This window comes from Elephas maximus, chromosome 20 (genome assembly GCF_024166365.1).
Source record: "Elephas maximus indicus isolate mEleMax1 chromosome 20, mEleMax1 primary haplotype, whole genome shotgun sequence".
Taxonomy (NCBI): Eukaryota; Metazoa; Chordata; class Mammalia; order Proboscidea; family Elephantidae; genus Elephas; species Elephas maximus.
Genome location: NC_064838.1, coordinates 28,982,821 through 29,009,240, shown reverse-complemented (window position 1 = coordinate 29,009,240; position 26,420 = coordinate 28,982,821). Strand labels below are relative to the sequence as shown.

Genomic DNA, 26,420 nt, shown 5'->3' with positions numbered 1-26,420 from the left:
TGGGAGTTTGCAATCAAGTGAGCGGGAGATAAAGAAAGAAGCACATGCCACGAGTGAGCACGTGGAATTCAGGAAGAGGAACTTCACATTTATGCAGCCTAGATGCCAAACCGAAGTTACAAAGGGATCTCACATTACCATTCTGCCTTTCCTTCAACAGAAAAACCCTTGCGGTTACCATAGCAACGGATGCATCGAATGATACATTTTTCCCCCATAAGAGAATATCACGAAATGTGTTCATTATGGGGGGGGGGGGAAACAAACATTTGCACATTCTGTCCAACAAACTTTTATTTTTTCCCCTCTTAAGTCCGAGGTTCTTGGCACATATTCACCTCACCTTCTCTCTACCAAAAAAAAAAAAAAAACTGTGAGAAAAAAAAGACCCCCAAAACAAAGAGCAAGTGGGATTTGTTCTTTTTCCCCCTCTTTTAAACAGATGAGATTTGTCCCCTTTGTGAAATAAAGACCGAGAATATTAGATAAAAGGAGAAAGAACGAGAAAATGGATAAGCATTATCAAAAGATATACAAAATCCCTACTGTGAAGACTGCGGTTCAAGGAAAATTCTGCCTTCCTGAGCCAGTGGTTTAATTTAGAAAAAATTAAAACCTGTAAAGAAAAGCCTTCCTAATCATCTTGATATAAATTACTCAATAGCACTACGCTATTCCCAATGTACCAGGCTGAGAAATCTGATTGCAGAAAAGGAAAAAAAAAAAAAAAAAAGACTTCCCAAATCACGTCACTTCTTCAGCTCCAATATTTGGCTGTACAACGCTTTAAAAGAAATAATAAATACTAGTTTGTTTGTTTTTTTCCAGCAGTTTACACCTATGGTAATGCAAATAAATATCAGGTAGTTTGTCTCAGTAAGAAATCTCACACACTTTATTACCTATGACTGAGAAAAGTCAGATAAAGTTTCGTTTGTAATAAATGTCGTGTTAAAACAGTGAAAACTGGTAGATTTATGGTGCAGAGTAATGAAACCAAGCTCCCAACTTCCAACTCCGCTAACACGAGTTTCATTTATACCTATCAACGAGTGGCTAATGAACTGTGTGGGAACATAGCCAAGTATTGAACAAGGCACACAGGAGTGAATATTGCCACACAGAAAGGAGAGGCAAGGGAAGGGACCTTTTGGCTTCCCAGGTTCCAGGCATATAAAAATCCCATGCTTCAGGAAAAACTGCCCTCTACCCTGAGTGCTGAGCCTTCAACACCTCAATTTAAAAATACCTTCCTTTTCTACTCCTGTTGTCTATAACATCACCTAAATGTTTCACCCTGTAAGGTGACTACAATAGCTATCCCTTATGATGTCCCAGCCACTGTGCTAAGTGCTTTACATGCACATCTCAGTACACAGCCTGAGGGGATGGGCAATGTCATCATCCCCATTTTACAGAAGTGGAGACTGAGGCACAGAGAGGCTAAATACTGTGCTTAGTGTGCCCCAAATCACACGGCTAGTGTCTGGGAAGTAGAGACTTGAATCCATTTCTAACCCCAAAGCTCAGCACTCAATGCCATGTCCTCTGAGAGCACAGGGCTTTGAGAGATGGGTGCGACCCTTTACCAGCTACTTCTAAGACCTAGGATAATTCTTAAAGGGTAGGCAAGGGTGAAAAACACATGAATGCAAAGTGCACTTGGTCAATGAATGGTAGGAGCTACAGCATGTTGCTGGGAAGGGCTGGAGCGCCAGGCCCTGAATTCTGCCTACCTGCCCCCTTCCTGGAAGCTATGGCTAGTCTGAGAAATCACAATGTTTATTCCACCACTGGAGCAAGAGAATAGGAAGGATTTGGAATATGGTGGTGTACGCAGATGCACCAGAGCCCAGTTGTAAATACTCCAGGACTACGTCAGCCACAATTCCAAGGCAGTATTCACAATGACTGTAGGTTTTCTAGCCACGTGGCCTCGGCTAAGGAGCTTAACCTGAGTCTCAGTTTCCTTATCTGTGGAATGGGATGAAGTTCATGCCTTAATAATAAATTAATAATTGATGAATCAACATATGTAAAAGTCTTAGTACAGTAATTGACATATGATAAGCTCTCAGAAAATCAGGACATCTGGTGATCCTCCAAAAATAGGTAAACACGAAAATCAGCATTGGTTAGCATGTGGCTGTATGTCTGTAACGCTTCCAGAAAATGGCTTAGCAACGTAAAATCAGCCCCTTAAGAAAGTACCTACCCTTCGGCCGAGGGATTCCCCTTCTAGGAATCTATCCAAAGACACACACATTTGTTCATTTCTTTGTCAAAGGAAAAAAATTACAAACCACTAGCTAATTTATGGAACTTTAGGCAGCTGTTCACTTTCAAACACTTTCAAAGAAAATGCTCTGATATATTACATGAAAAAAAGCAGGGTGCAAAAACTGTATACTTAGCATAATCCCAGTGACAATGAGTGAATGTGTATTGTTGGCACATGTGCCTGTGCCTGTAGAAAAGTGGGCAGAAGGAAACACCAAAACGTTAGCAACCTTTATGGCTGGGTAGTGTAACTGTGAATATTTTTTCGTTACACTTTTCTGTCTTTTTTTAAACACAAATTATCTATAATGATCATCAGTTACTTAAAGAAAAAAGAATTTTATTTTGCATAAATAGAAAGCCACCATGGACAAGAAAGGAGGACATAAAAAGCTTCAGAGGTCACTATTTAGAGATGGGCTGGGCATGGTTTTCTCATTGGGTAAATATCAAGTGGAATTTCCAGATAGTTTCATTTACATAAATGACTGTGATTGGTCCTGAGCCAGTTAATGCTTTCACAATATCACCAACCCAAAAAAGCTGTCTTTAAATCACAGTGTGTGGCTGAGGGAGGTGTCAGGATCATCGGCCCGATACTCCAGACTACGTACCCTTTTATGGTCTTCCAGCTGCCTCAGTGGTGGACTTGGTTCAAGCTCCTGCTAGGCATGTAGAAATTCCATTTTAGGTATGACACTAGAGAGACACTCCATCTTCAGCATCAACCACAGGTAAAACACATCGAGAGCTAGGTTACGACGAGTTACACAAAGGAAGCACAGGCCTTTTGGTTTTTGTTTCCCAGACAAATACTACTGCTCAATTTCTTTAAAACTAGCGAGTCAACGCTGACTCATGGCGATCTCCATGTGTGTCAGGGTAGAACTGTGCTCCATAGCATTTTCAATCGCTGCTTTTTCGGAACCAGATTGCCAGGCCTTTCTTCTGAGGTACCTCTGGGTGGATTTGAACTGCTAACCTTTTGGCTAGCAGCCAAGTAATGCTAACCATTTTTACCACCTAGGGATTCCCCATTTGCTTTGGATAAAAAAATTTTTGTCCCCTGCCCCCTCCCCTAGTGCCCTGTTTAAAACGAGCAGGCATATGACTTCTTCCAACATTTTTTCTTACGAAGATAATGACAGGCAAGTTCTACACACTTTACTTTAACCCAAAAGGGGTTATGATGCAAGACTCACCCAGACAGGTCTCTATGAGTCAGACATGCATTACTGCACAGCACATGCAGAAGGACATCAATACACACGCTTCCGAGCAGAAACATACACCGGGCCACCACGCTTTCCCAGCCCATCAGCATTCTAATCAAAGCCGCTAACAATGAAGAGCTCTGGTTATAATATCAGAGACTGATCATTCCAAAACATCCACACTGCAACTTTGCTATCTGAGACTATGCTCGTGTTTCATTGTAAGATCTTCCACAGATTTCTTTCCAATAAAAGACACTTCATTCCAGCTTTCACTACTGTGATTTTCAAACAATTTCTGAACGTAAACATGGATACTTGGAAGCAGGCCTCTTCCCTAGGGAGCATCTCTAGGACTCTATACCAAAACCAAACCCAGTGCCATCGAGTCGATTCTGACTCATAGCGACCCTATAGGACAGAGTAGAACTGCCCCCATAGAGTTTCCAAGGAGCGCCTGGCGGATTTGAACTGCTGACCTTTTGGTTAGCAGCCGTAGCACTTAACCACTATGCCACCAGGGTTCCGCTAGGACTCTATATACCTTAGTAAATTCTAGCCCCTCATTTAGCAAGTTTGCTTAGTGATAGGAAGAACAGAAAGGGTATGTCATGAAACTACAACTTTATTAGCAGCTTTCCCCCCCAACTATAAATTAATATCTAGAACTTCAAAATTGTCATCTCTACACAAGACCCAGATTTATCTTGTATAATAACGAGAATTGTCTTGTTGTTGTTAGCAGCTGTCAAATCCGCCCCCGACTCATGGAGGTCAGAACAGAAATAAACGCTGTCTGGTCTTGTGCCACCCGGGCAGATCAGACCGTTGTGATCCATAGGGCTTTCATTGGCTGATTTTTTGGAAGGTGATAGCCAGGCCTTTCTTCCTAGTCTGTCTTAGTCTGGAAGCTCCACTGAAACCCGTTCAGCATCATAGCAACATACAAGCCTCCAGTGACCAATGAGCGGTGACCGTGCGTGCATGAGGTGCACCAGCCGGTAATTGAACTCGGGTTTCCTGCATAGAGGGTGAGAACTTCACCACTGAACTAGAAAGCTCTTAACATTCCAGAATTTATCAGCTGAACATTTCAAGCCTGAGACAAGCAATCTTGTGTGAAAGCTTTGCACGCTTTCATGGGAAGGGACACTGGTTGAATTCTAGCTGATAAGTGCAGTTATGATCAGCCTCCATCCTGGCTAGAGGCTCCATCCTACACGCACCACCAGGATAGACATTTTACCATGACAGTTCAGACACTCAACCAGGACAACTTAGAAGCACCTGTATTTGCTGGCCCAACAAATACAGGTGAGCAACACACCTCTGTGGAGTTCTCCGCGTCCGGAGCTTGTGGCAGCTGGTTGGGAGTAAAACGAAGCACGTTAGTCGTGGCACTTGTGACTGGTGAGCCACAGAGAAGTCCAGAGACACAAAGACACAACACTGGAGGGAAGATCAAGGATGAGGTGGCCTGCTGTATCACCCACCAAAGTGGGCTTCAGCAATGGAGATGAGAAGATGCTTTCTCTTTTAAATTAAACTGAAATGTGGTTGTGCTGGAAGGTTAGCCTGAGATGGGGAAACACATTTAAAATAAGGCAAGAAAAATCTACCACTAACCAAGACGGAAATATGTCTTTAAAAAAGACCTCCAGAGAAGAATCAGCGTACATCTGTGTTTTGTTGGTCAACAGAGAAATGAAAAACAATGTGGCAAAAACCAAGGAGAGCACGGGGCGGGGGGCGGTGGGGAAGGAGCAGAGGATGACAAGAGGGTCTTAGGTGCATTCCCCTATGAAGGTGACTGTGGGGACTTGTAAAGTTTGGCAGCCCCAGGGGCCCAAAGCTTGTCTTCTCTTGCAGGTCTGTGCCTTCTCCGGCATCTTCCTTGTTGCACATCCGGTCCTTGCATCAGAGGGTAAGGCTGGAGGCTCTGACTTGAGCTCAGAGGATGAAGCAGACTCCCCTCTAGTGTCTCTGGGAGAAGAGCAGGAGGCCCCTGTGCACGGCCACTTTACTGGTTATTGTCCCATGCATGCATTACCGTCAGGAACTTCAGGGGCTGGGTTCCCCGGCCCCACTGCTGCCAAACCACACAGACACCTCCCTCCACCGTTCACTGCCCAGTTTATTTCCATCCCCTATAAGAGAGAGGAGAGTCCTTGGGTGGTTAATGTGCTTGGCTGCTAACCCAAAGGTTGAGGTTCAAGTCCACTCAGAGGTGCCTCAGAAGAAAGGCCTGGCAATCTACATCCCCCAAATCAGCCACTGAAAACCTTACGGAGCACAGTTCTACTCTGACACACATGGGGTCACCACGAGTCTGAGTCAGAGCTGACTCAATGGTAACTGGTTGGTTGACAGGAGAGAAGAGATGCCTCAGAAGGAAATACAAGTGATTTGAGAGGGTGCATGTGGAGGCTGAAAAAAGGGATGACCAACAACAAGCCTATTGTTCTTCAGCCGTCCTCCAAAGCATAAGCGCGTGGAACAGGGAACTGATGTCGGACCAAACCACCAGACCCCACCCTTTCGCCCTGGACAAAGTCACGCACCCGCAGCGTGGTTGCCTGTTCAGGGGTAAACGCTAGGCCCCGGGAATGAAGCCAAGGCTCACGCAGCAGCTGGGTGACCTTGGCCTCCTTCAACAGTGCCTCGGCGACCAGCACCACCTGCCTGAGACCAGGACTTTGTGGTTGGCTGCGAGCCAGGGCAGGTGTGGAAAGCCTGGGAAGCCTGTGGCTGGGAGATTAGGTGGGGTCTCAACCCAGGTCAACACCACCTTTTGGTGGTTTGATCACCAAGATGGGAAAAGAAGTTCTGAATATAAAACTGTTATTATGTATAATGTAATGATTTCTCACTTTTTTTTCTAGAATGAAGCGAGGATATGGGAAATTTCTTTAATCACAAAAATTAAGTTTATTCGCTGTAGAAAATGAGGCATAAATTTAGGATTGCTCGCTCCATTTGAGACAGGAGGCCTTTCATACACCAGTCCAACCCCACTCGTCTCGGCAAGACTACAAGCTGGGCTTCCTGTGATGAGCGGGGAGGCATACAGTGCTAGAAAGGGCTTAAGTGAGGTAAGGAAAAGAAAAATTGAGCTTCTTTGTGTATGTATACACAAAGATTATATAATACAGGGTATAAAAAAACAAAACAAAACCTGTTGCCATCGAGTCGATTGCGACTCATAGTGACCCTACAGGACAGAGTAGAACTGCCCCATTTGGTTTCCAAGGAGTGCCTGGTGGATTCGAACTGCTAGACCTTTTGGTTAGCAGCTGTAGCTCTTTTCCACTACAGACAAAAAAGCAGATTTAAAGCAACTGCCCCAGCACTTTGGAGCAGCCAGAGATATAGATGAGAAAAGTAGTAGCTTCTATCACTTGCACTGGCCACACTCTCACTAACACAGCCTTTGTGTGGATCCTATGTGACTAGAACAAAAGGATCACAGGCACGAATTTACTATGAGAACTCATACAGCCACAATCAGAATGAAAGCTAAAGGAAATGACGATGTAACTGGAACTGGAGTGTCTTTTTATTACTATTATGAATTCTCTCGCCTGAGATCTCCTTGTCCAGAGAAGCATCTTGAATTCTCAGAATGGCCATGAGGATTGTGTACATGTACATATTTGTATTTCTTAACCACCCTGAGATGAGTGATTTCTGATATTTCTAACATTGCCCTAATACCCGACTTCCTCCCCAAACTGCTGTTATGCTTGCTTTAAAATTAATTCCATTTTAAACATGAGAATTAAACTAATTAACTGTATTTTTTTTTTTTTTCGTGAAAATTTCACAAACTCTTTTGAGACAACAGAGAGTGCTTTGTGCTTCACTATCTACCTAGAAGGACAATTCTTAATGCTATCCATTTATGGAACAGAAGGGAAAAACCAAGAGCCTGGAGGGACATCACCAGCCAGGGCTCGTCCAGGTCCTGGCACTGGCTCTTGTGCAACCCAGAGCCAGTCCCTGAACCTCTCTGGGATCCTACTGCCTGACCCACTCTTCAAGGAGAATGAGCAGACGTTCTTTAGGATTCCTTCCAGATAAAACATCAAGTAATGCCTTGTATATTTTTGGTAAGCTTTATATTATAATATTGAACAAGCAAGTTCCCTAAATAATACAACCTGCTAGGACACAAAATAGTCTCAGGCATGGAAAAGACCAAACCATGCCTGGTATATAATTTGATAAAACCACCAACAGTCTATACTAGAGTGTTCCCCAATGAAGAGTTTAGCTCTATTTCCTTGAGAATAAGGTTATCTGATGGCAGTATGTTGCAATTTTGAAAGATGTAAGTATATATATAAGCTTTAGATGTATTCAAATAAGACGATAACTACATAGTATCCCAAGCAAGACAATGTTTAGTAAATGAATGAGTCGAGCTTTTTGATGCAGTTCTATTATTATTTTGTTCGTCAAAATATATATATTTTCTTACATGAAAGGCGAAGCCCTCCTTCATCACATATTAAGGGAGAATGTTTTGAGTTCGTGGATTTTACAAGTCTTGTATTCTCCCGCCTGAGTCCTGGGATTAGTCCCTGTGTTCCTGCGCTGACACCTCCAATCAAGGCGAAGGCTCCCAAGCCAACGTGTGATTAACAAGGATCTGACGTTGCCTAGTTTCAAACTTAGAAACCAACTATTGCTTCTTCGTATCTACTCTTTGATATTCCCAGTGCTTTAAGCCAAGGCCAGCAAAATCTAACTCAATACAAAAAACTGCAGATGACTGGCTTTGAGATAGAAGTGCACACTGAATCTCAAGTCACAAATCAGTGCATCGTAACTATGATACTCTAGTAGTAACTAAGTACACACCAGAAAAACTGTTGCTGGGGAGGTGATTCTGACTCATGGTGACCCCACGTGTTGCAAAATATAACTGTACTCCATAGAGTTTTCATGACTGTCACCTTTTGAAAGCAGATCACCAGGCCTTTCTTCCAAGGTACCTCTGGGTGGACTCGAACCTCCAACCTTTCAGTAGATAGCTGCATGCTTAACCATTTATGCCACCCAGGGACTCCTAAGTACATGCATACATAGTACAAATATAACCCACTTCCAATACATAATGTAGCTTAACATTTTACCAAGGGATGAGCTTCTACTACATTAATCCCTCTACTACCCCTAGGCTTCTAGAATGTTCCTTTGAAATCAGAGGTCACCTTCCACGGACCACCTCTGGCAGAAGTTGAATTAGTTAAAGAAATGTAATTATATCATAGATCTCGTAATCAGCATATTAAAGGGAATTTGTTATTTCCAATCCCCCTGGATCGGTCTTCAGTGCCTTTACACCCACTCATAACCTCAGAGGAGGGAAATATACAAACAGTGAATGGGCTTGCAAATACATTTGCTGGGCCCTATCCTTCCTCAACCTTTGAAAACCCAGATTAAGAAAACAGAAAGCTTTAAAGGAATGGAGCTAACACAGAAATTATCTAGCATTTTAGCAGAACAATTTGAAATTTCCACATTTGCTAACACAATGCCCTGTACTAACCACGTTTGTTTTTAGAAACAAAACGAGAAGTAAAAATGATTTCATCCCAATGATATAATTTCACCTATATTTGACAGAACAAGTTCATCTGAACTCAGTAGTGAAACTCATTTTTTAAAAAAACGCATTCTGGCTTGACTAAATTAGGCGGCTTCAGTTATTATGGAATAATCTCAGTATTTAAAAAAAAAAATCCCTCCACAAACTCTGCAATTGCTTCTGTCTGCTCTGTGTTGAGCTTGCTCTGTGGTTGCCAGTGTCTAACAGTAAACAGCCCCACTGCATTTATTGGCAATTACTGCTGAAGGTCACACATCAGCAGTGAGCCTAAATTCCAGGAAAAAAAAGCTCTTATGTAACTGCTGCCTGAATGTTGGCAGGTGCCCAACCCAGCAGTTCGCAGCAAAGTAGAAAAGTAGGACACCTCTAGCCTGGGTTGGACGTCATGAGAACGCCCCCTGAAGGTGAAATGGTATAATTCTTGTGTTTCTCTTCAGGCACCCACTAGCCCCTTTTCCCCTGTGGGTTTCAGAAAGCTCCCTGCCAGGTGCACCCTCTTCTTGTAGAAGCAGCTCCAAATGGGAGAAGTTGAGGATTCAATACAGGCAGGCAAAGTCACCCTGAACAACTGGTAACGTCGGTCTGGCTTTTTTTTGTTGCAATGTAGGAAGGCAAAGCTGGTAGCTGACACTACTAATAATGGAGATTTCAGGGTTCCAAGTAACAGTGATTAAATGGGGATCTCATCTCAAATATGTAGAAATAAAGCACGTCCTCTGAACTACAGCACACACTTTTTAAACACAACTTTCCTTTCCAAACACGCATACACAAAACCTAGGGGGACTCCCACCCCCTACCTCAGTTTGAGTCTTCCTTCAAAACCATCCCTTTTATTAGCATAACACTTTATAGTTTAGAAAACCAGTTCCCAATGATTCAGACTCATGGCAACCCCATGTGTGTCAGGATAGAACTGTGCTCTTTTTTTTTCAGACATAGATAGTCAGGCCTTTCTTCTGAGGTACCTCTGCATGGATTCGAACCTCCAAACTTTTGGTCAGCAGCTAAGCATGTTAACCACTGTACCACCCAGGGACTACACAGTTTAGAAGAGGGACTCAGTATCGCCTGTTGATGCTGCTGAGTTTTCTGACCTCCCAAGTTAGATAAAGTCTCCTACGCTCCGTGCACGTCTCCCTTCTAACACTTTTCATGACTGTCACTTTACACTAATTTGTATCACTGTCCATCTCCCCCACAAAACTGTAAGCTCCAGAATGGCACTACCAGTGCATCCAGAGCCCTGAGCACCATGCCTGAAATGTAACAGACGCTCAACCACTGCCAGCTTGAAGCCAAAAATGGGTGGATAAGGCAACTTTCTGGGGTGATGGAAATGCTCTGTATCTTGGTGTGGGTGGCGGCTACATAGGCTGTTTGCGTATATAACAATTCATCAAGCTATAAACTTAAGACTGAGCTGAAGGGACACTAATGCAAGTAGATTTCTTTTGTCCTCCTTCCCATCTGTTCCCCCTATAAAGGAAAAGGTAAATCCAGGAGGTAAGGATGGAGACGCTGCCTCTTTATTTGCCAAAATCTCTCCTCTTCCTGGTTTCAGAAGCAATTTCACTGTGGAAGACAGCTGGGTAGGCTCCAGAGCAAGCACTTTGCTTGCAGGGAATCTCTGGCTCTGTCCTCTTTTCACCCTGTTTTCTCAGAGCACCGACAAGGGCTGAGAAGGCGCCGTGCTTCGTCTTCCGAGTCGTTCACGGCACAGCTGCTCTCTTGGGATGCCCACTGGCCTTCATCGTCAATGGGCAGTGGCCCTTCTTCCATCAGAGGATCTCAGGGTCACCAGAGACGCCCGGCACTGTCTTAGGAGCTCCTACCCATCCGGAATGTTACCAACGATGTAGGTGTGAGGTCTTGCCTGTGCCCTGGGCCAGCATTAACTCGTTCAGCTTCTGCAGAACTCCAGCTGTGGGCTGCTGGATTCCAAGAACACACACCGACAACAGGCTTGGTGGGGAGGACGCCACAGAAGCTGTGTGCTTTCCAGAACAGCCATCAGTGATAAAGGGCAGTTAAGCACCTCTGCTGAGAGGGCCGGTTCCAACAGCCTGAGGGACGAGGGACAGGGTTTTGGTGTCCCAGGGCTCTGGCAGTTGCCATGGGGTAACGATGAAGAGGGGATCGACAGTTGCTTCCTCAGGGAATTTTCAAAGAATCTAAGTGGCTGCCAGAACATTCTTCTTTTATAAACAGACAGTATTCTATTTCCTAGAGTATAATTATAAACACACCTGCTCCAACTGTGGAATCTTTCCATAAGCGAGCAATAAACTCCCAGCCAGGAGACCCAAGTTCTATCTTGAGCAAGCAAACACATCAACTGATTACTATGGTGCAAAACAGTGTATTAATAACACTGCAGACTCCTTTCTGATTAGGAGAGGTTTTCCTCTCCTGACTTAATTTGCACTTAAGCAAAGAGAAATTCAACCTCAATATTTCAGAGGAAAAATTTAAATCAGGGAGGCATTTACACTCTAGACAGAAAAGGGTGCCAACATAACAAATTCAGTATAGTACATTCTTCTGGAATGCAAAGAACCCAGAATAGGGACAGCTAAACAGGAAAAAAGCAAAGAGCACTGTAGCCAAACAATAAAGTCAGTCTTTGTTGTTGTCATCTTCTATCAGAAGAAGTCATGACTGCTTCACCTGTTCATGTCTAACTAATATAAGAAAAATTCCTTGTTTGCAGAATTTGCTGTGCTAGAACAAGTACACCAGGAGCTGAGTTGGCCACGTGTTAGTCCTGGTTTAGCCACTATCAAGCTGTGTGAGCTAGGGCCAGTCGTGAAACCTTTCTGAGCCCCAATCCTGACCAAATTCATAACCACTCAATTTTCTTTCCATTTTAATTCTGTGGCTCAAACTCTCCTTAGGTATATCTAAACCATTTCTTCGTATTTCCGATGTTACGGTGGCAGATTAATATTAGACATGCTGTCCTATCTGGTCACTGTATCCCACTCAAAATAAGGTGCTATTACTAGTTGGTCTACCAAAAGAAGGAAGAGAAATCTGAAGGAGTAGACCAGAAAATTCTAGGTAAGTGAAACTAATTTGAGACATAAGAATAGAAACCATGGGATTACATTTCAATTTATGGATCTACAGATAGATTTCCTAGAAGAGAAGCCATGGATGAAGTACATTCCCAAACCCACAGGCGGGCCTGTAGCTGGAAGTCTCATCTAGCACTTTGGAATTCACAACGCACGTTGACAAAGGTTTATTATGACCCCTTGCACTCAGTGTGTTTCTACATACAGCACAAAGAAGGTAGCAGTTTTGTACTAGACAATGCAGTTAGTCTAATGCAGTTGTTTCTTTTCCCATGTAGGATGCTTTACATACCAATAGGAAAGTTCTTTATGATAATAACCAAGTTGAATTGCAGAGCTATGACCAGTGACAACCACAAATTCAGTTCAGATTCTAGACAGTGGCTGACTGAAATCTTATCACAGTTAGAAAATCTTTATCTCAACTCAGATGGGATCTTGAAAGACAAATGGCAAACAAACTCATGGGAAATGCTAACACAGACACGACTCCCAGAAGGCACACTAGACAAAGTCAAACACTAGACGCTGCGGAGACCAGAGGACAGATCACAGTGCTAACTGGAAGAGTGTCATGGGCACACCACCATGGGACATTAAGAATAAAAACTAAATTAGGACCTCAGCATTATCCAATTCATCAATTGCAATTAGCTGGAAGAGAAAAAAGAGGGGAGAAAAAGAAGGAAAGGTTAGGAAGAAAGCTATGAGCCGGCCAAATGTCAGAAACTTTGTATATGAATTACGATTCTTGACTCTTTCAGGTTAAAGCATTGTTAAATGGTGACCATCTCCTTAAAGGGTTCGTGCATTTTGGACACTGCCACCGAGCACGGTGGCATCTGCTGAGAGCATGTTCTGTGGTAGAACAAACAGGCAGGATGTGGCCACGCTTGGCTCACATGCTAGACACCAAACCTCACAGAGCCCTTAACCCAGGGCCCAGCACTGCGCCCTCGGGCTCTTTCATAGGCATGAAAACTTAAACTCAACTGAGCTGTGAGCAAGGGCAAAGCCCCTAATCAAGGACCATCTTTTTTTTAGAATAGGGCAGGCAGGGAAAACTAAAGGACTGGAGTAGGGCCAGCTGAGCTTCAAAGAGAATTCTTATTTTCATCTTATTTTATGATTCAGTGGTAGTCTGAGATCCAGAATACCCTGCAGTTGGGCTAAATCCGAAGCAGGTTCAACATCAGAAAGTAGTAAGACTGACACATACCTAGACTTTTGTTCTTGTTGTGTGCCACTGAGTCAATCAATTCTGACTCAAAGCAACCCTATCCCAAAACTAAAAACTCCCAATCTTAATGCTGTTGATAATGAAAGGAAACAACATTCTTCCCCCAGGACGGTTAGTGCCTGCTCTTGGGCCATTATGGGATTAGTAACAAGTAAAGGGATTTACTAGCTTCAAGTCCAAGAACAACAAACTAGAACTATCACAACTATGTTTGTTTATGGGTAGATGGATGATCCTCAACTGATTTTTATTATATGTCTTTAATATCTAGTACATTTTGCAAATTTATGTCTCTATCAGGAAAACTAATCTTCACCTGGAAAATAGATGCACTGGTAATTAACAGGGGACTGACAATTTGTATGAAATGAAAACCCTGACACTACCTGAGGTCATAAACTCTCTAGTACTAAAACAGCGAAAACTATTCAGAAGGGAAAATGGATTTTAAGTAAATCCTGAATTATCTTTTTACATGAATTCTTGACCTCTGAATTTCTTTCCAAAGCTCTTTGACTAATAGTAAAGCAACAGGAGTTTAATATAAAGCCTACAGTAAAAAAATAAAACAAAATCTGTTGCCATTGAGTCAATTCCAGCTCATGGCAACCCCATGTGTTACAGAGGAGAACTGCTCCACTGGGTTTTCCTGGATGTAAGGAAGATCACAGGCCTTTCTTACACGACACCACCGTGTGGGCTCAAATCGCCAGCCTTTTAGGTTAGTAGTCAATTGCAAACTGCTTGTGCCACCCAGGGACCTTAAAACCTATAGTAGACTACATAAAATAACTATGCTCCCTTTTCAAGTAGGGTGTAGGGGCTTAAAGCTTTTCTACGGGTTATGGAGAGGTTCACATTAAATTTTAGGGACGTTTAGCTAACTAGTTTTTTTTTTTTTAAAACACAGACGTGATCTAATCTGTAAATTAAAAACAGAGTTTAGTTGGCACTGTACTCACAGGTGTTTGTAAAGCCCTGATACAATTTCAGAGTTTATTAACTGTGAATACATAGGGCAGAACGGAGGCTATAAGCATCGTACAAAACTGTACTTCACAGATATTTTAGTGACAATTTTTTAATACTTCTTTATTGCATATTTACCCCTCTCTGAGAAGAATATACATTGTTGACCCTTTTGTAGACACATACTAAAGATAATTTTATCCTTAAATCATCATGATTAAGTATCTGTGACGATCTTCTTCAAACAGCCCCACCCTCACCATGACTTGTGACAGTTTTTGGACAGGCACCTGTCAGGCCCATGGACTAAGAAGAGTGGACCAGTCTGGTGCCTCTGGATGGGGCCAATCAAAGCTACAGTCTTTGGATGACCTTGGGACAATCATAACTTTTGACATCCATTGGGGGATGTTTTCAACTGGGTGAGAAATCAGAACTGAGATGAAGGCTAGATGTGTAAATTCTGCTGTATTTCGGGCTTTCAGGGCCATTACTCTGATGTTTATATAATCATGTAACACAACTGACCCATATTAAACTTGAAGGAGGACTTCAAAACGCCCAAACGGGTGCCAACCTATCCACTTAGTATGCAGTGGGGAAGAGAAAGAACTCTAGAATCAGACTATCCGCCTGAGTTTGGGAGGACCCCTGGTGGCGCAGTGGTTAAGCACTCAGCCACTAACTGAAAGGTTGGTGGTTTGAACCCACCAGCTGCTTCACGGAGAGAAAGATGTGGCAGTCTGCTTCCGCAAAGATTACAGCCTTGGAAATTCCGTGAGGCAGTTCTACTCTGTCCTATAGGGTCGCTATGAATCAGAATCAACTTGATGGCAAAGGGTTTTTTACAGGCCTGGGTTTGAATTTCTGGCCACTTTGTTATTAGCTGTGTGACCCCAGGAAAGTTTCTGAACCTCTCTGAGCCTCTCTACATGTGTACCCTCATGTATAAAATAGTTAACAATAGTGATTCTCTATTTCTAAGGCTGATCTAAGGTATGGGCTGTGCTTAGAATGGTGACTGGCACATACCAAGAGCTCAATAAATGTTATCACTATTATTTAAAATGTACTCTAGGAAATTAGTGGGTGTAAATGACATTTAAAAAGTGTAAGTCTGTCTTACAGTGACTCTGTAATGTATTAGTCAATTTGCTAATATGGGTGATAGTTTGCGGTAGCCTTTTTTTTTTTTTTTTCAGGCAAGTAGACCCAGACAAGGATACCAACTTTTTTGAACTGGCTACTAAAGAATCATGTCAATTTTCTTTTTCACCGATGACACTGACTAAATCTGAAATGTTGAATGAAAAAAGAAGAGATGAGTAAAGGCACCTAGGTTCATTGCCTTGAAGGATTACAGATTAGAAAAATGACAAGAAAACATGGCCCCCACACAGGGTGGATACCACCTGGGGTAAGGCTGGAGATGACACTGCACCTGGATTCAGGAAACCTGGGCTCTAGTCTAGATTTAATCTTGGCCTAGCCTTGACCTAGTCAGTCTAGTCTTTACTTCCTGTGTGACCTGGGCAGGTACTTCCGCTCTCTTGGACACAGAGCAAGGGCTGGATGAGGTGATGCTAGAGCTCCCTCAGGATCAGATTCTGTGACAATGAAGACTTAAGAGAGGTCAGGGAACAATCTCGGACACCCCCAGGAGGTGTGAGTCATAGGACAAGTCCCACGTTAGTGGCAACTTGATAGGAAAATCGGGACACCTGCCCTGTGTCCTCGGCACCTGGCCCGAAGAATACCTCATTTATTTTATGGATTCAAGCCAACTGGTTTGCCTGAGAAAAATTCATTCCTTGGCTCTGGGTTATTTCCACCCTTGAGGAAGTTGGCTTCTCCTGTACGTCATGCTTCTTCAGTCAAATGGGGACATCAGAAGCCATCTTCAAAGTCTTCGTGAAACAGGACAAAGTTTATACCAAGTGCCAGAGTGGGAGAAATAGAAATCGTTTAGTTTCTCTCCCTCTTTTTAAAATTTCAACTAATGTGAATGGTTAGCTAGCATTTTCCAACAATCAAAGCATCGGGCCAGGTCCACGGCTAGTATTTGCTTTAGGTATTGGAGCTGCTGGTTAACATGGCTCCCTACAATGTCTTCCTTGGCTATGCGGCAGTTCTCATTACTTGCCTATAATATTTCAACTTTCATGAAGAGAGATGACAGCCCCAACCAGACTGGAAAGAAATACCATCTTTCCTCCAAGCTCGCTGCTTGGGTGTGACTAATTTCTTCACCAGCTGAAATGGGACTTGAGTGAGGGCTCCAGAAACAATTCTAAGCCTTGATCATTTACTCGTTCATATCATCTCCAGTTACGGCCCTCTTACGTGCCCAGTGTCTGTCATTCTCCATGTGTTTTATAACAGGCAAGGTTACAACACTTCTATGACAATGTTTTCTTAGTTGGCATTATAGGTTGGGAAAGGGAATGTGGAAGCATACTTTCCCAGAGGTCCCTAAGACCCTAAAGCCCTCATCTGCCAAGCAACAGAGTCTCAACAAACTCCTAACAATTCTACTTTACATCTTACAAAGAGAATGCTTAAGGGAAATGAATATATAATGTTTTCACACTAATTTGTAACATTCACTGGATGTGGGGTAGACACGAAAAGAATGCCCCTCATTGAAGTTCATTTTAAATGCCTTGGTTATAGAAAAGAGCAGATAGTCTCAGGAAGAGAAAATGATGATCTCCATATTTTAAAATCAGCTTTTATGTTCCACAGAGGCAAGTATAGTCATTCATCTGATAAAGGCCCCTTTGGTAGATTTTATTTTATTAGGAACAGTGAATTTCTGTAACTAGAATCATAGTTTAAAAACATTTCTTAAAGCTCACTTTAAGAAAAATAAAGATTTTATAAAATAAATGGTTGTATTTATTTGCTTGGTGCCTACTCTTCAATAAGCAGTATCTCCCCCGGCCTCTTTTTTTCTTTTTTTTTTAAAGACCTGTGGAGTGCCTATCTATACCTGTGTTTATATGAAAAGGTCATCTCATTGCTTTTCACCTGTACCGGCATTCTTAGCTTGTATTATTTACATGTATAAAATCTCTTCTGGCAGATTTCCTCCTATTAAATTACAGAAACTGGTTTTCTAATTAGCCAACATTTATTCATCTTTTAATTTATATACCCAAATGAGAAAAGTAACATTTAAAACCTTGTGAACTGGGGACAGTGGAGGAATATGTACTGCAATAAGGATTGTGTACTTTTCTGATTTTTCTTATCCAAAGGTCTTCCTAAGCTAAATTGCTCTGATACTTATGAGAGATACTACTTAGGGTAAAAGAAAGGCTTCTGCACACTTTCATACTTGCAATAATCTGGTAGTCACCACCCATTTTGATAAGGAAAGCTGTGATTTAATTATCAAGGCTTCATCATAGAGATGAATAAATGAGTCACTGGGTATTTAGATAAGTCAGTGATCTCTATGTATTTACCTACTCAGAAGTTATTGCTAAAAAATGCCTGAGAAATAATTCTTATATTCAGATGAAAACTGGTGAGATTTGAACTCCAATTCTCTGTTGCAGGCCCGTGAGTTTTTACTGGGAGCAGACAGGTGAGGCCATGGGATTGCTTTTGTCCCACTGTTACCCAGTCTGCGGTGTCAGGGAGGTCTCTGCACATCCTTGCTCACTGCACAAGCTGAGAAATATCAGGTCACAGGGATGCGCATTTCACAATATCAGTCAGAAAAGGTTACGTGTCAGCCTGCCTTAATTCCAGTTAGAACTGGAGGGAGTTTCTGGACACACAAGAAGGATTGTGCAACGTCTCACCCGAGAGCAGAAGCTACTAAACCCACAGGTATGTTCTGTTGGAACCCAAAGCTTAGGAATGCTTACTTTCCTATACAAGAGGCATTTGTGTTTTCATCGGGAATTTAAATAGATGAAAAATCTTATTACTATTTCTCTGGCATCAGATTTTGTGGCAAGCAACCTATAAGAGAGGACTAAGAGTATATTTGACTTTCAAAGAATTTAGCTACTTTTAATTTAGCTACTTTTAGGGGCAGGATAAAGAGCTTAAAAAAAAAAAAAGTTAACCCCTCTTCAATATTGTAATAGCTCAGCTAAGGTGGATTCTTAACCCCCCACCCCCTCCTCAATTTAATAGTAAAACCTGGTTTTCACTTGCAAATAAAAAGCAGTACCTTTTCTCCATAGCCTCTATCTTTGGTCATCATCTCTCTGAGGGTCTGCAGCACTTTAATGCAGAGTTTCTCCTCATTCTCTTCTAGCAGCTGTTTAGTATGCTTTATTAACCTGAGTCGGGGGAAAACCATGGATTACATCCCTGAAACTGTCTTTACATTTGTAAAAAACTGCACAAGTGACTTATGGTAACTAGTCAGTTAATGAACAGATAATGATTCAGGGCTCCCAGGTTAAACATACTTCAGAGCATTCACGGAACAGAGGCTACCCTGTGAGTGACGGCATCTCAATAGCGACACCTGCTGGCCAGTAGCAGCAATCATGCCTACTGGGCAGAGGTCCGCCACGTACAATGGAGAAGTTCCACGGACAGGAGGGAGACAGAGGGCCAGTCAAACCTGCTCACTTACGAAGCACAGCTATTTATCCACTAAGGATTGCTGGGGAAATGGCTATATGCCAGCGGTCTAAAAAAACCTCCTGAGGATGATGGTTGGGGCGAAACACACTGCTACCTTATCCACTGTCTTGTGCTTAGAAGGGTCCAGAAAATTAAGAAACTCATAGGCAGAGCTAAACAACCAACCAAACTTAGGATAAAAAAAAAAAAATGAAGATTTCCGGTCATGGGAAATTTTCTATTTTAGATTATATCCCAGGGCCTAAACTAAGAAACTAGAAAGTTTTTAGGAAAAGATTGTGAGGTCCTGGTAGGTTCAAGCTCTTTGAGGGCAAAAGGTCATGGGTTTTTTAGATCTGTATCACAGCACATGGTGGGGGCGCTACAGAAACTTACTGAATGGAAAATGAATGAATGGGGCTGTTAAAATGAGAAATGCTCAGCCCCAACTGTCTCAGTAAGTAGATTTCATCTACCAAGTTACTTTGGGAAGGTCAGGACAGGACTCTAGCATATGCCCACACATTCATCAAAGTGAAAAACCAGGACACTGTCTCCTTCTTTGGGAACAAACGCTTGGTCTGGCCATCAGGGCTCTGACAACTTCATCACCCCAGAGGGAGAGGTCGCTTACTTGCAAATAAAGCCCCCACTTTCACATTTTCTCCGGGCATCTGTGTTCTCTGGGAACAGCAGCTCAGGGCGATGGAGGACGTCCACAAGTACAGACAGCTCGGCTTGCACCAGGGGCCTGAGCCGGTCCTCCAGCGCAGAGACGATATCCTGGAACGGAAGCACAGCCTTGGTCAACAGTCCTGGCCGAAGGCAGAGGGGCAGGAGAGCAAGAACGCTTATTTCTGACCTACAACATCACGCACAGGCTAGACTAGGTTAGATTAACTTTAGTACCATCTGGCATTTATCTCAAATTATTAGATGTCGCCCAATGGTTACCTGAAGCATGAGCCCCTGATGCAGAAAACAGTTAAATAAATAAGTAAATAAGTCAACTTTCCCACCACCCCTTCTTTTGAGATGGTCTTATGCTAGTTGAGGGATCATTCCGTATATTTTAGAGTATGAGGCAAAAAAATATATTTAACACCATGGCAAGATATCTGTGGCATGAGTGTCAAAATGCTCAAACAATAGTATGGACTATATGATCCTATTTTCATAAACAACATCAATATCTAAAGGATCTATAGCAAATATTACTAAAACATGATTGCTGGTTATCACAGGGTGGTGGGATTACAAGGGATTCTAAGAATCTTCTATATATTAATACTTGCCAGTATTGTCCAATTATTTTACAATGAAGATGGATTACTCAGAGAATAGAAAGTCATATAAAAATGAGAACACAAATAAATGAACATGCTGTATCAACATGCTAAGTACATGTACCCTGATAGCATGATGGTCTTCAAATGCAAAACACATAGCTGTAGGAAAGGAAAACAGAGAAAAGTTGAAAGAGCAGCAAAACCAACACAACAAACACCATATAAAGGCAAATGGCAGGAAACAGATGAGAAAATATCTTCAAAAGATGCTACAGCCAGCCAGAAGGCTTGGTGACTCAGAACCTAACTCAAGTTGTGTTATCTAATACAGGGGGGCCTGGTCAACCAAGGAGAGATGCATGGAGAAGGCCCCTTATATCATATTCACCTCAATGGGAGACCCAAGTTTCATAATGAATGGCTTGATTTTTTATTTATAAAATCAAACTAAAATATATGAAGATAATTTTACTCTATCTTATATTTAACAAATTTTGGGTGATCGTTGTAATCACACAATAATGCTTAGGATGAATAAAAAATAAATCAAATGTTGATGGGGGGGCAATTACCTACAAGACTGTAGATAGATAGTACATGGCAACATCCCTTAATTCATACTTGATGCCCACAGCACAGTCAAAAAGAGGCTAATTTCCCCAAAGCTCCCTGAGGGTCTCATCACTTTCCCCAACAGTTTCCTCATCATTTTTTTCTTTGGGAGCCACCAACTTTGTCCTCTTCAGTTGTTACTGGTCCTACCTCTCGCAGATCTTTATTTGTCAGCAGCATCTGCATTGGGTAGAAGTCGTTCTTCAACATCACAATAGCATATGTCACAAAATCCTGCATCTTTTGCAAGATTTGAACTTGACATTGCAATTGATTTGCATTGTATTGCCAAATGTATAACATTCAGCAATCTGAGGGGGGCCAACAGACAGAGATGGCAAAGCGATGGGCAGGGAAAGATGCTAGTGTTAAGAGAGGCGGTGTCCGCATGGGGATTAATTAAATAAGTGGCCGGTTTGTGAGTGAATGTGCTTACATCATGACAACTGCTGCACTCCTAGGCAATCTTCTAACTACAGGGACTCAGACAATAAATAATTGGATAACGAAGACCCCTGTAAGCCAATGGCCAAGTCTTTGTAACAAGCCTTACCTATCTAAGCATTTTATTTCACTCCTCAAGAATATGTATAACAAATCCAAGAAGAACCCAAGAAACTGGTGCGTTTGGCTGCCATTAATTTTTAATTTAGTTTGAGTAGGCAAGAAAATACTGTGGTCATACAGTTGTGAGTCCACAATATCCCTCCCCTTTCTGAAGGCATAGCGGGGTCAGGAATTGCTCCATTAGGAACCAAGTGACCTTAGTTTAAGAACTGCTTCTGTCACAATAAAGGCCAAAATTCATAACTTGACCTGCAAAACCTGCAAAGCCTGCCACCCTACCTCCCCACCCCCACCCACCAGCTCCAGGGGCTCCAGCCACACTAACTTTTTGAATTTGCTATATCCTCTCCTGTAACATGGTCTTTCCACATGCTACTTCCTCCCTCCCATTCTTTTCTTTGTTGTTGTTAGCTGTCATCCAGTTGGCCCCAGACTCATGGCGAACCCAAGCACAATGGGATGGGACCACTGCGATCCATAGGGATTTCACTGGCTGGTTTTTCTGTCTTATTCTGGAAGCTCCACTGAAATTTGTTCGGCATCACAGCAACATACAAGCCTCCACTGACAGACCATGCAAAGGCTGGAAATTGAACCCAGGTCTCTTGCATGGAAGGCACGAATTTTACCACTGAACCACCACTGCCTTTCTTTTCTTTAAGTAAGTTGGTATTGTTCCTTCTGGAGCCCTGATGGCACGGTGGTTAAGGGTTTGGCTGCTAACCAAAAAGTTGGTAGTTCGAATCCAGCAGCCACTCCTTGGAAACCTTATGAGGTGGTTCTACTCTCTCCTCTAGGGTCACTACGAGTTGGAATCAACTCGATGGCAATGTTTTTTTTTTTTTTTTATTGTTCCTTCTAATCATGGTTCAAATGTCAGTTCCTCAGCAGGGTCCTCCTTGGCCACCCCCCCAACTCCAGATAACAAGAGGTCCCTCATCAGAGTATCACGCAGCACTTCGCTCTTCTCCTCTTCAGCATTTGTCCCTCTCATCTGTGTGATCCACTGATTAATATCTGCCTCCCCTCCAAGACCTGAGTCTCCATGAAGCCAGAGAACGTTTCTGTTTCTGCTCACCACTGTATCCCACTGCCTAGCACACGGCTAAGGGGTGCATCGATGAACTCATTTATCTTTATTAAGCTATGCAACCTCACAGAGGCTTAGTTACTGTAAAAAAAAAAAAAAAATTTATACTATATCTAATGATAATTATAATAGTCATAGCAGTAACAATGATAAGAATAATAATTTTAACAGCAGCCCCCATTTACTGAGTGCTTGCTACATACCAGGCACTGATCTATGTTATGTGCATCGTATTTTCCACAGATGGCCACCACAGTAGACCCTATCTCTCATGTTCTTCCTACACTGTGACACTGACATTCCTCCCCTTGAAGAGTGGTCTCTGTCCCCTCCCCTTGAACCTGAGTGGCCCTTCGTGACTGCCTTGACCAACAGAGTATGACAGAAGATGCTATGTGACTTCTGAAGCTAGGTCATAAAAGGCTTTCACTTTGTCTCTATTCAGAGATGCTCATTTTGGGACGCAGCTGCCATGTTCTAAGGAAACCCCAACCATGTTAGGAGGTTTCATTCAACTCCAGCTGAGGTCCCAACTGACAACCAGTATCAATTGCCAAACTTGTAAGTGAGTAATGTTTCAAGATGAGTCCAACCCCAGCTACCCTCTGGCTGTCACTACATCAGAGGTTCTGAGCAAGAAACACCTAGCTAAGTCACTCAACCTCCAGAAGGGGAAAAGTACTATAGTAATTGTTCCTGGTTTAAATGATAAAGTTTTAGGGTGATTTGTTACACAGACATAGATTATTGACACGTCTCAACTCCCATAATCGTCACATCAACCCCACAAGGTACATGTTACTATTATCTATTTTACAAATTAGAAAACTGAAACAAAGATGAGTTAAGTAACTTCCTCAGGGCTCCTGTTTCTAAGCAGTGGAACCAGGATGTGAACCCAGGCCATCTGGCCCGAGACCACATTCTTCATCACTGCTCTATGCACGTCCTAAAGATCTGTGATTCTCAAACTGTGGTCCAGGTACCACTGCCTGCGAGAGAATAACTTGGGGTGCTTCTTAAGGTGGATGTTAAAGTATTTCACATTCTTCTAACACTTGCTACTCTCCCCTGTACAAAGGGAGAGCAGATCTCCTGGTAGGCACTAAGAAAGAAAGGGTACAATCTAATTAGAACTTAATAACACTTGATTCTCACTTGGCTCATTCTGATAGAAAACTCTTCTTTCCAGCATCATTACACTTGCTTACCTTCTGATTTAGGAGGCTAAATTCCCTAGGGTGATGGGGACAAATGGAGTCTTATGCCCTTATTCTAAGTAACCTTAAATACTTCCTTCTAATAAAAGCAGATTCTCCATTCTCACAAAGAAATCTATAAATCTATGAATAACCTTTAAAGACCATGACTTTGTCAGGAGACTTTCTCTTCCTAAGCAGCTCCACACTCCTGGGCGTGTATACACTATTACTTTTGACTATCCACTCACCACACTAACATCTCCCTATGGCCAGTCTTGGATTTCCTCCAAATCAAAGAAGCATTGCTGTGTCTGGGAACCACTTGCAGCCAGGTAAATACCACTTCTCGCACCACCAGGTATTACCTGCAATCTCTCAATGATGTTCCGGTAGTCTCTGGAGGCAGCCAGGACAGAGTCTCTGCGAGCAGCGTTGCGGACTGACAGCCGCCAATTCATGGCTGTTTTCTGCACAATGTTGTGTGACTTCAGAAAGAGATTGTTGACTTGGCTGTCCAAGTCTACAGGGATGGCGATGGCCCGGCTCTTAGCTGCACAGAAGAAAGATGGCTCATGAGCTGACAATTTTGGTGAGAGGTGCCTTAGAGACAGACTTGATATGTGATGTTAGCTGCCACCGAGTGGCCCCTGATTCATGGCAGCCCCATGTACGACGGAATCAGATCACTGTGATCCACAGGGTTTTCACTGGCTGATTTTAGGAAGCAGATCACCAGGCCTTTCTTCCTCGTCCATCTTAGTCTGGAAACTCCACTGAAACCTGTTCAGCATCATAGCAACACACAAGTCGTCTCCACTGACAGTGGTGGCTACACATGAGGTACATTGGCCAGTAATCGAACCTGGGTTTCTCACATGGGAGGTGAGAATTCTACCCCTAAACCATCACTGTCCCCTAACAGTTTAATATAAAAAGTAGGACATTCAGAAAAAATACAAATACTATAAAAATAAAAAGCAGGCTACACAGGATCCACTGTCTCAGCTAAAAACTATGGGCCTTGGATATGATTTTTCAAGCTAAACAGCTAAAATACTGGGCAGATGGGTGTGATTTTAGTCAAGAGGAGGTTATGCCCCCAGGGCCATAAGGACAGGTTCCTGGAGCTAAGGGGTTGTGCTGTTTTCATGTACTGCCTTTTCACAAGCATAAGCTCTCCTTGTCTCATCACAGCCCAAACTATTGAAAGCTTTCACCTCCTAATGAGCACTAGACTAGGCAAGACAGCCACTTGCTCAAATTCTAACCAACTACCTTTTGTGGCAAAGGCTTCTACGCTTCCTTTGGCCTTAACAAGCACATCCTTTATGATGGAGGTTCAAAATGGGGACCAAAACCAGTTGCCGCCTAGTTGATTTCAACTCATGCAACCCCACGTGTATCGGGTAGAACTGTGCTCCATATGGTTTTCAATGGCTGATTTTTTGGAAGTAGCTTGCCAGGCCTTTCTTCTGAGGTACCTCTGGGTGCACTCAAATGTCCAACCTTTCGGTTAACAGCTGAGCACATTAACCACTTGCACTACTCAGGGACTACAATGGGGACAGGAGAGGGTTATCTGGGGTTCCCTGTTAGGGCCCCGATTCTGAGATAGCACGTCACGAACTTGTAGGATGCATGAGTTCAAAAGCTTTATAAAATACTATCCCCAAATACTGTCACATAACTAGTAAAAAGACACCAATACCTACCATCTATGACTAAAGGAAATCGGGCAGGGACTACTGAAATCAGAAAACAAGCCCTAATAAACACAATTCATACTGCCTAGACAGCAACTAAATAGTACTAAGAAGCCCACCTGGCTTGGTTTTCTGGTTACTGTCTAAACCCATTGCCGCCAAGTAGATTCTGGCTTGTGGCGACCCTATAGTACAGAGTAGAACTGCCCCATAGGGTGTCCAAGGCTGTAATCTTTATGGAAGCAGCGTGCCCCATCTTTCTCCTGCAGAGCAGCTGGTGGGTTTGAACCACCAACCTTTCAGTTAGCAGCCAAGTGCTTAACTGCTGCACCACCAAGGCTCCTCGGTTACTGTCTACAGAGATCTAAACAGCTACCACAGTCAGTTAATTTTCTTCTCAACTTTAGGCAGGAAGCTTACCCCTTTGCAAACCATTTACAGGCGGAAGAGGCTAAAATGATAAAATTGGATAAAGTCAGGGTGAAGAAGTAGCAATTTCCATAACTTCCTTTCAAAGCTGCCTATGAGATGTGAGACGGGGCACAAGTGGAGTGGAGAACCGCTTACCACTGAGAGACAAGAGCAAGCAGTGCACCGTTTCTGAGAAAAGGTATTCATTGGGACATTGACAGGTGCTTTGTAGGGGAAAAACAAGTTTTCATATGGTTAAATACACTTGCTGAATTAAACAAATTAATCTCTTGAATGAGGGACTTCCCAAGGCCTTGAATAAGCTTGCGTGCACTGGGACTTGCCAAGAGTTGCCTAACATTTAACCATGCAATCTTGTTTTTCAAGGCCCTTCTTACTTTGGGACTTACTGGCTCTTATTTTGGGAAATGCTGGCTCAGGAGATAAAAGCCAGGTCTGGGAATCAGAAGACCTCAGCTCCAGTTCTGGCTCTGGCACTTGCTAGCTTCCTGTTTGTGTAACCTAGGAGAGCCGGCATAAGTGCTCAACAAAC

The 26,420-nt window shown here is 42.8% G+C and overlaps 1 protein-coding gene across 1 annotated transcript in view; it reads right to left on the bottom strand.

Moving 5' to 3' along the window:
- Positions 1–26,420, bottom strand: part of ITPR1 (inositol 1,4,5-trisphosphate receptor type 1) — a 382,998-nt gene that overhangs the window by 134,222 nt on the left and 222,356 nt on the right. The window contains exons 37-39 of the mRNA XM_049862511.1: positions 24,119–24,303; positions 19,628–19,776; positions 18,590–18,701 (exon numbers count right to left, since the gene is read on the bottom strand). Of these exons, the coding sequence (XP_049718468.1) occupies positions 18,590–18,701; positions 19,628–19,776; positions 24,119–24,303 (446 nt within the window). The remainder of the gene's footprint in view (positions 1–18,589; positions 18,702–19,627; positions 19,777–24,118; positions 24,304–26,420) is intronic.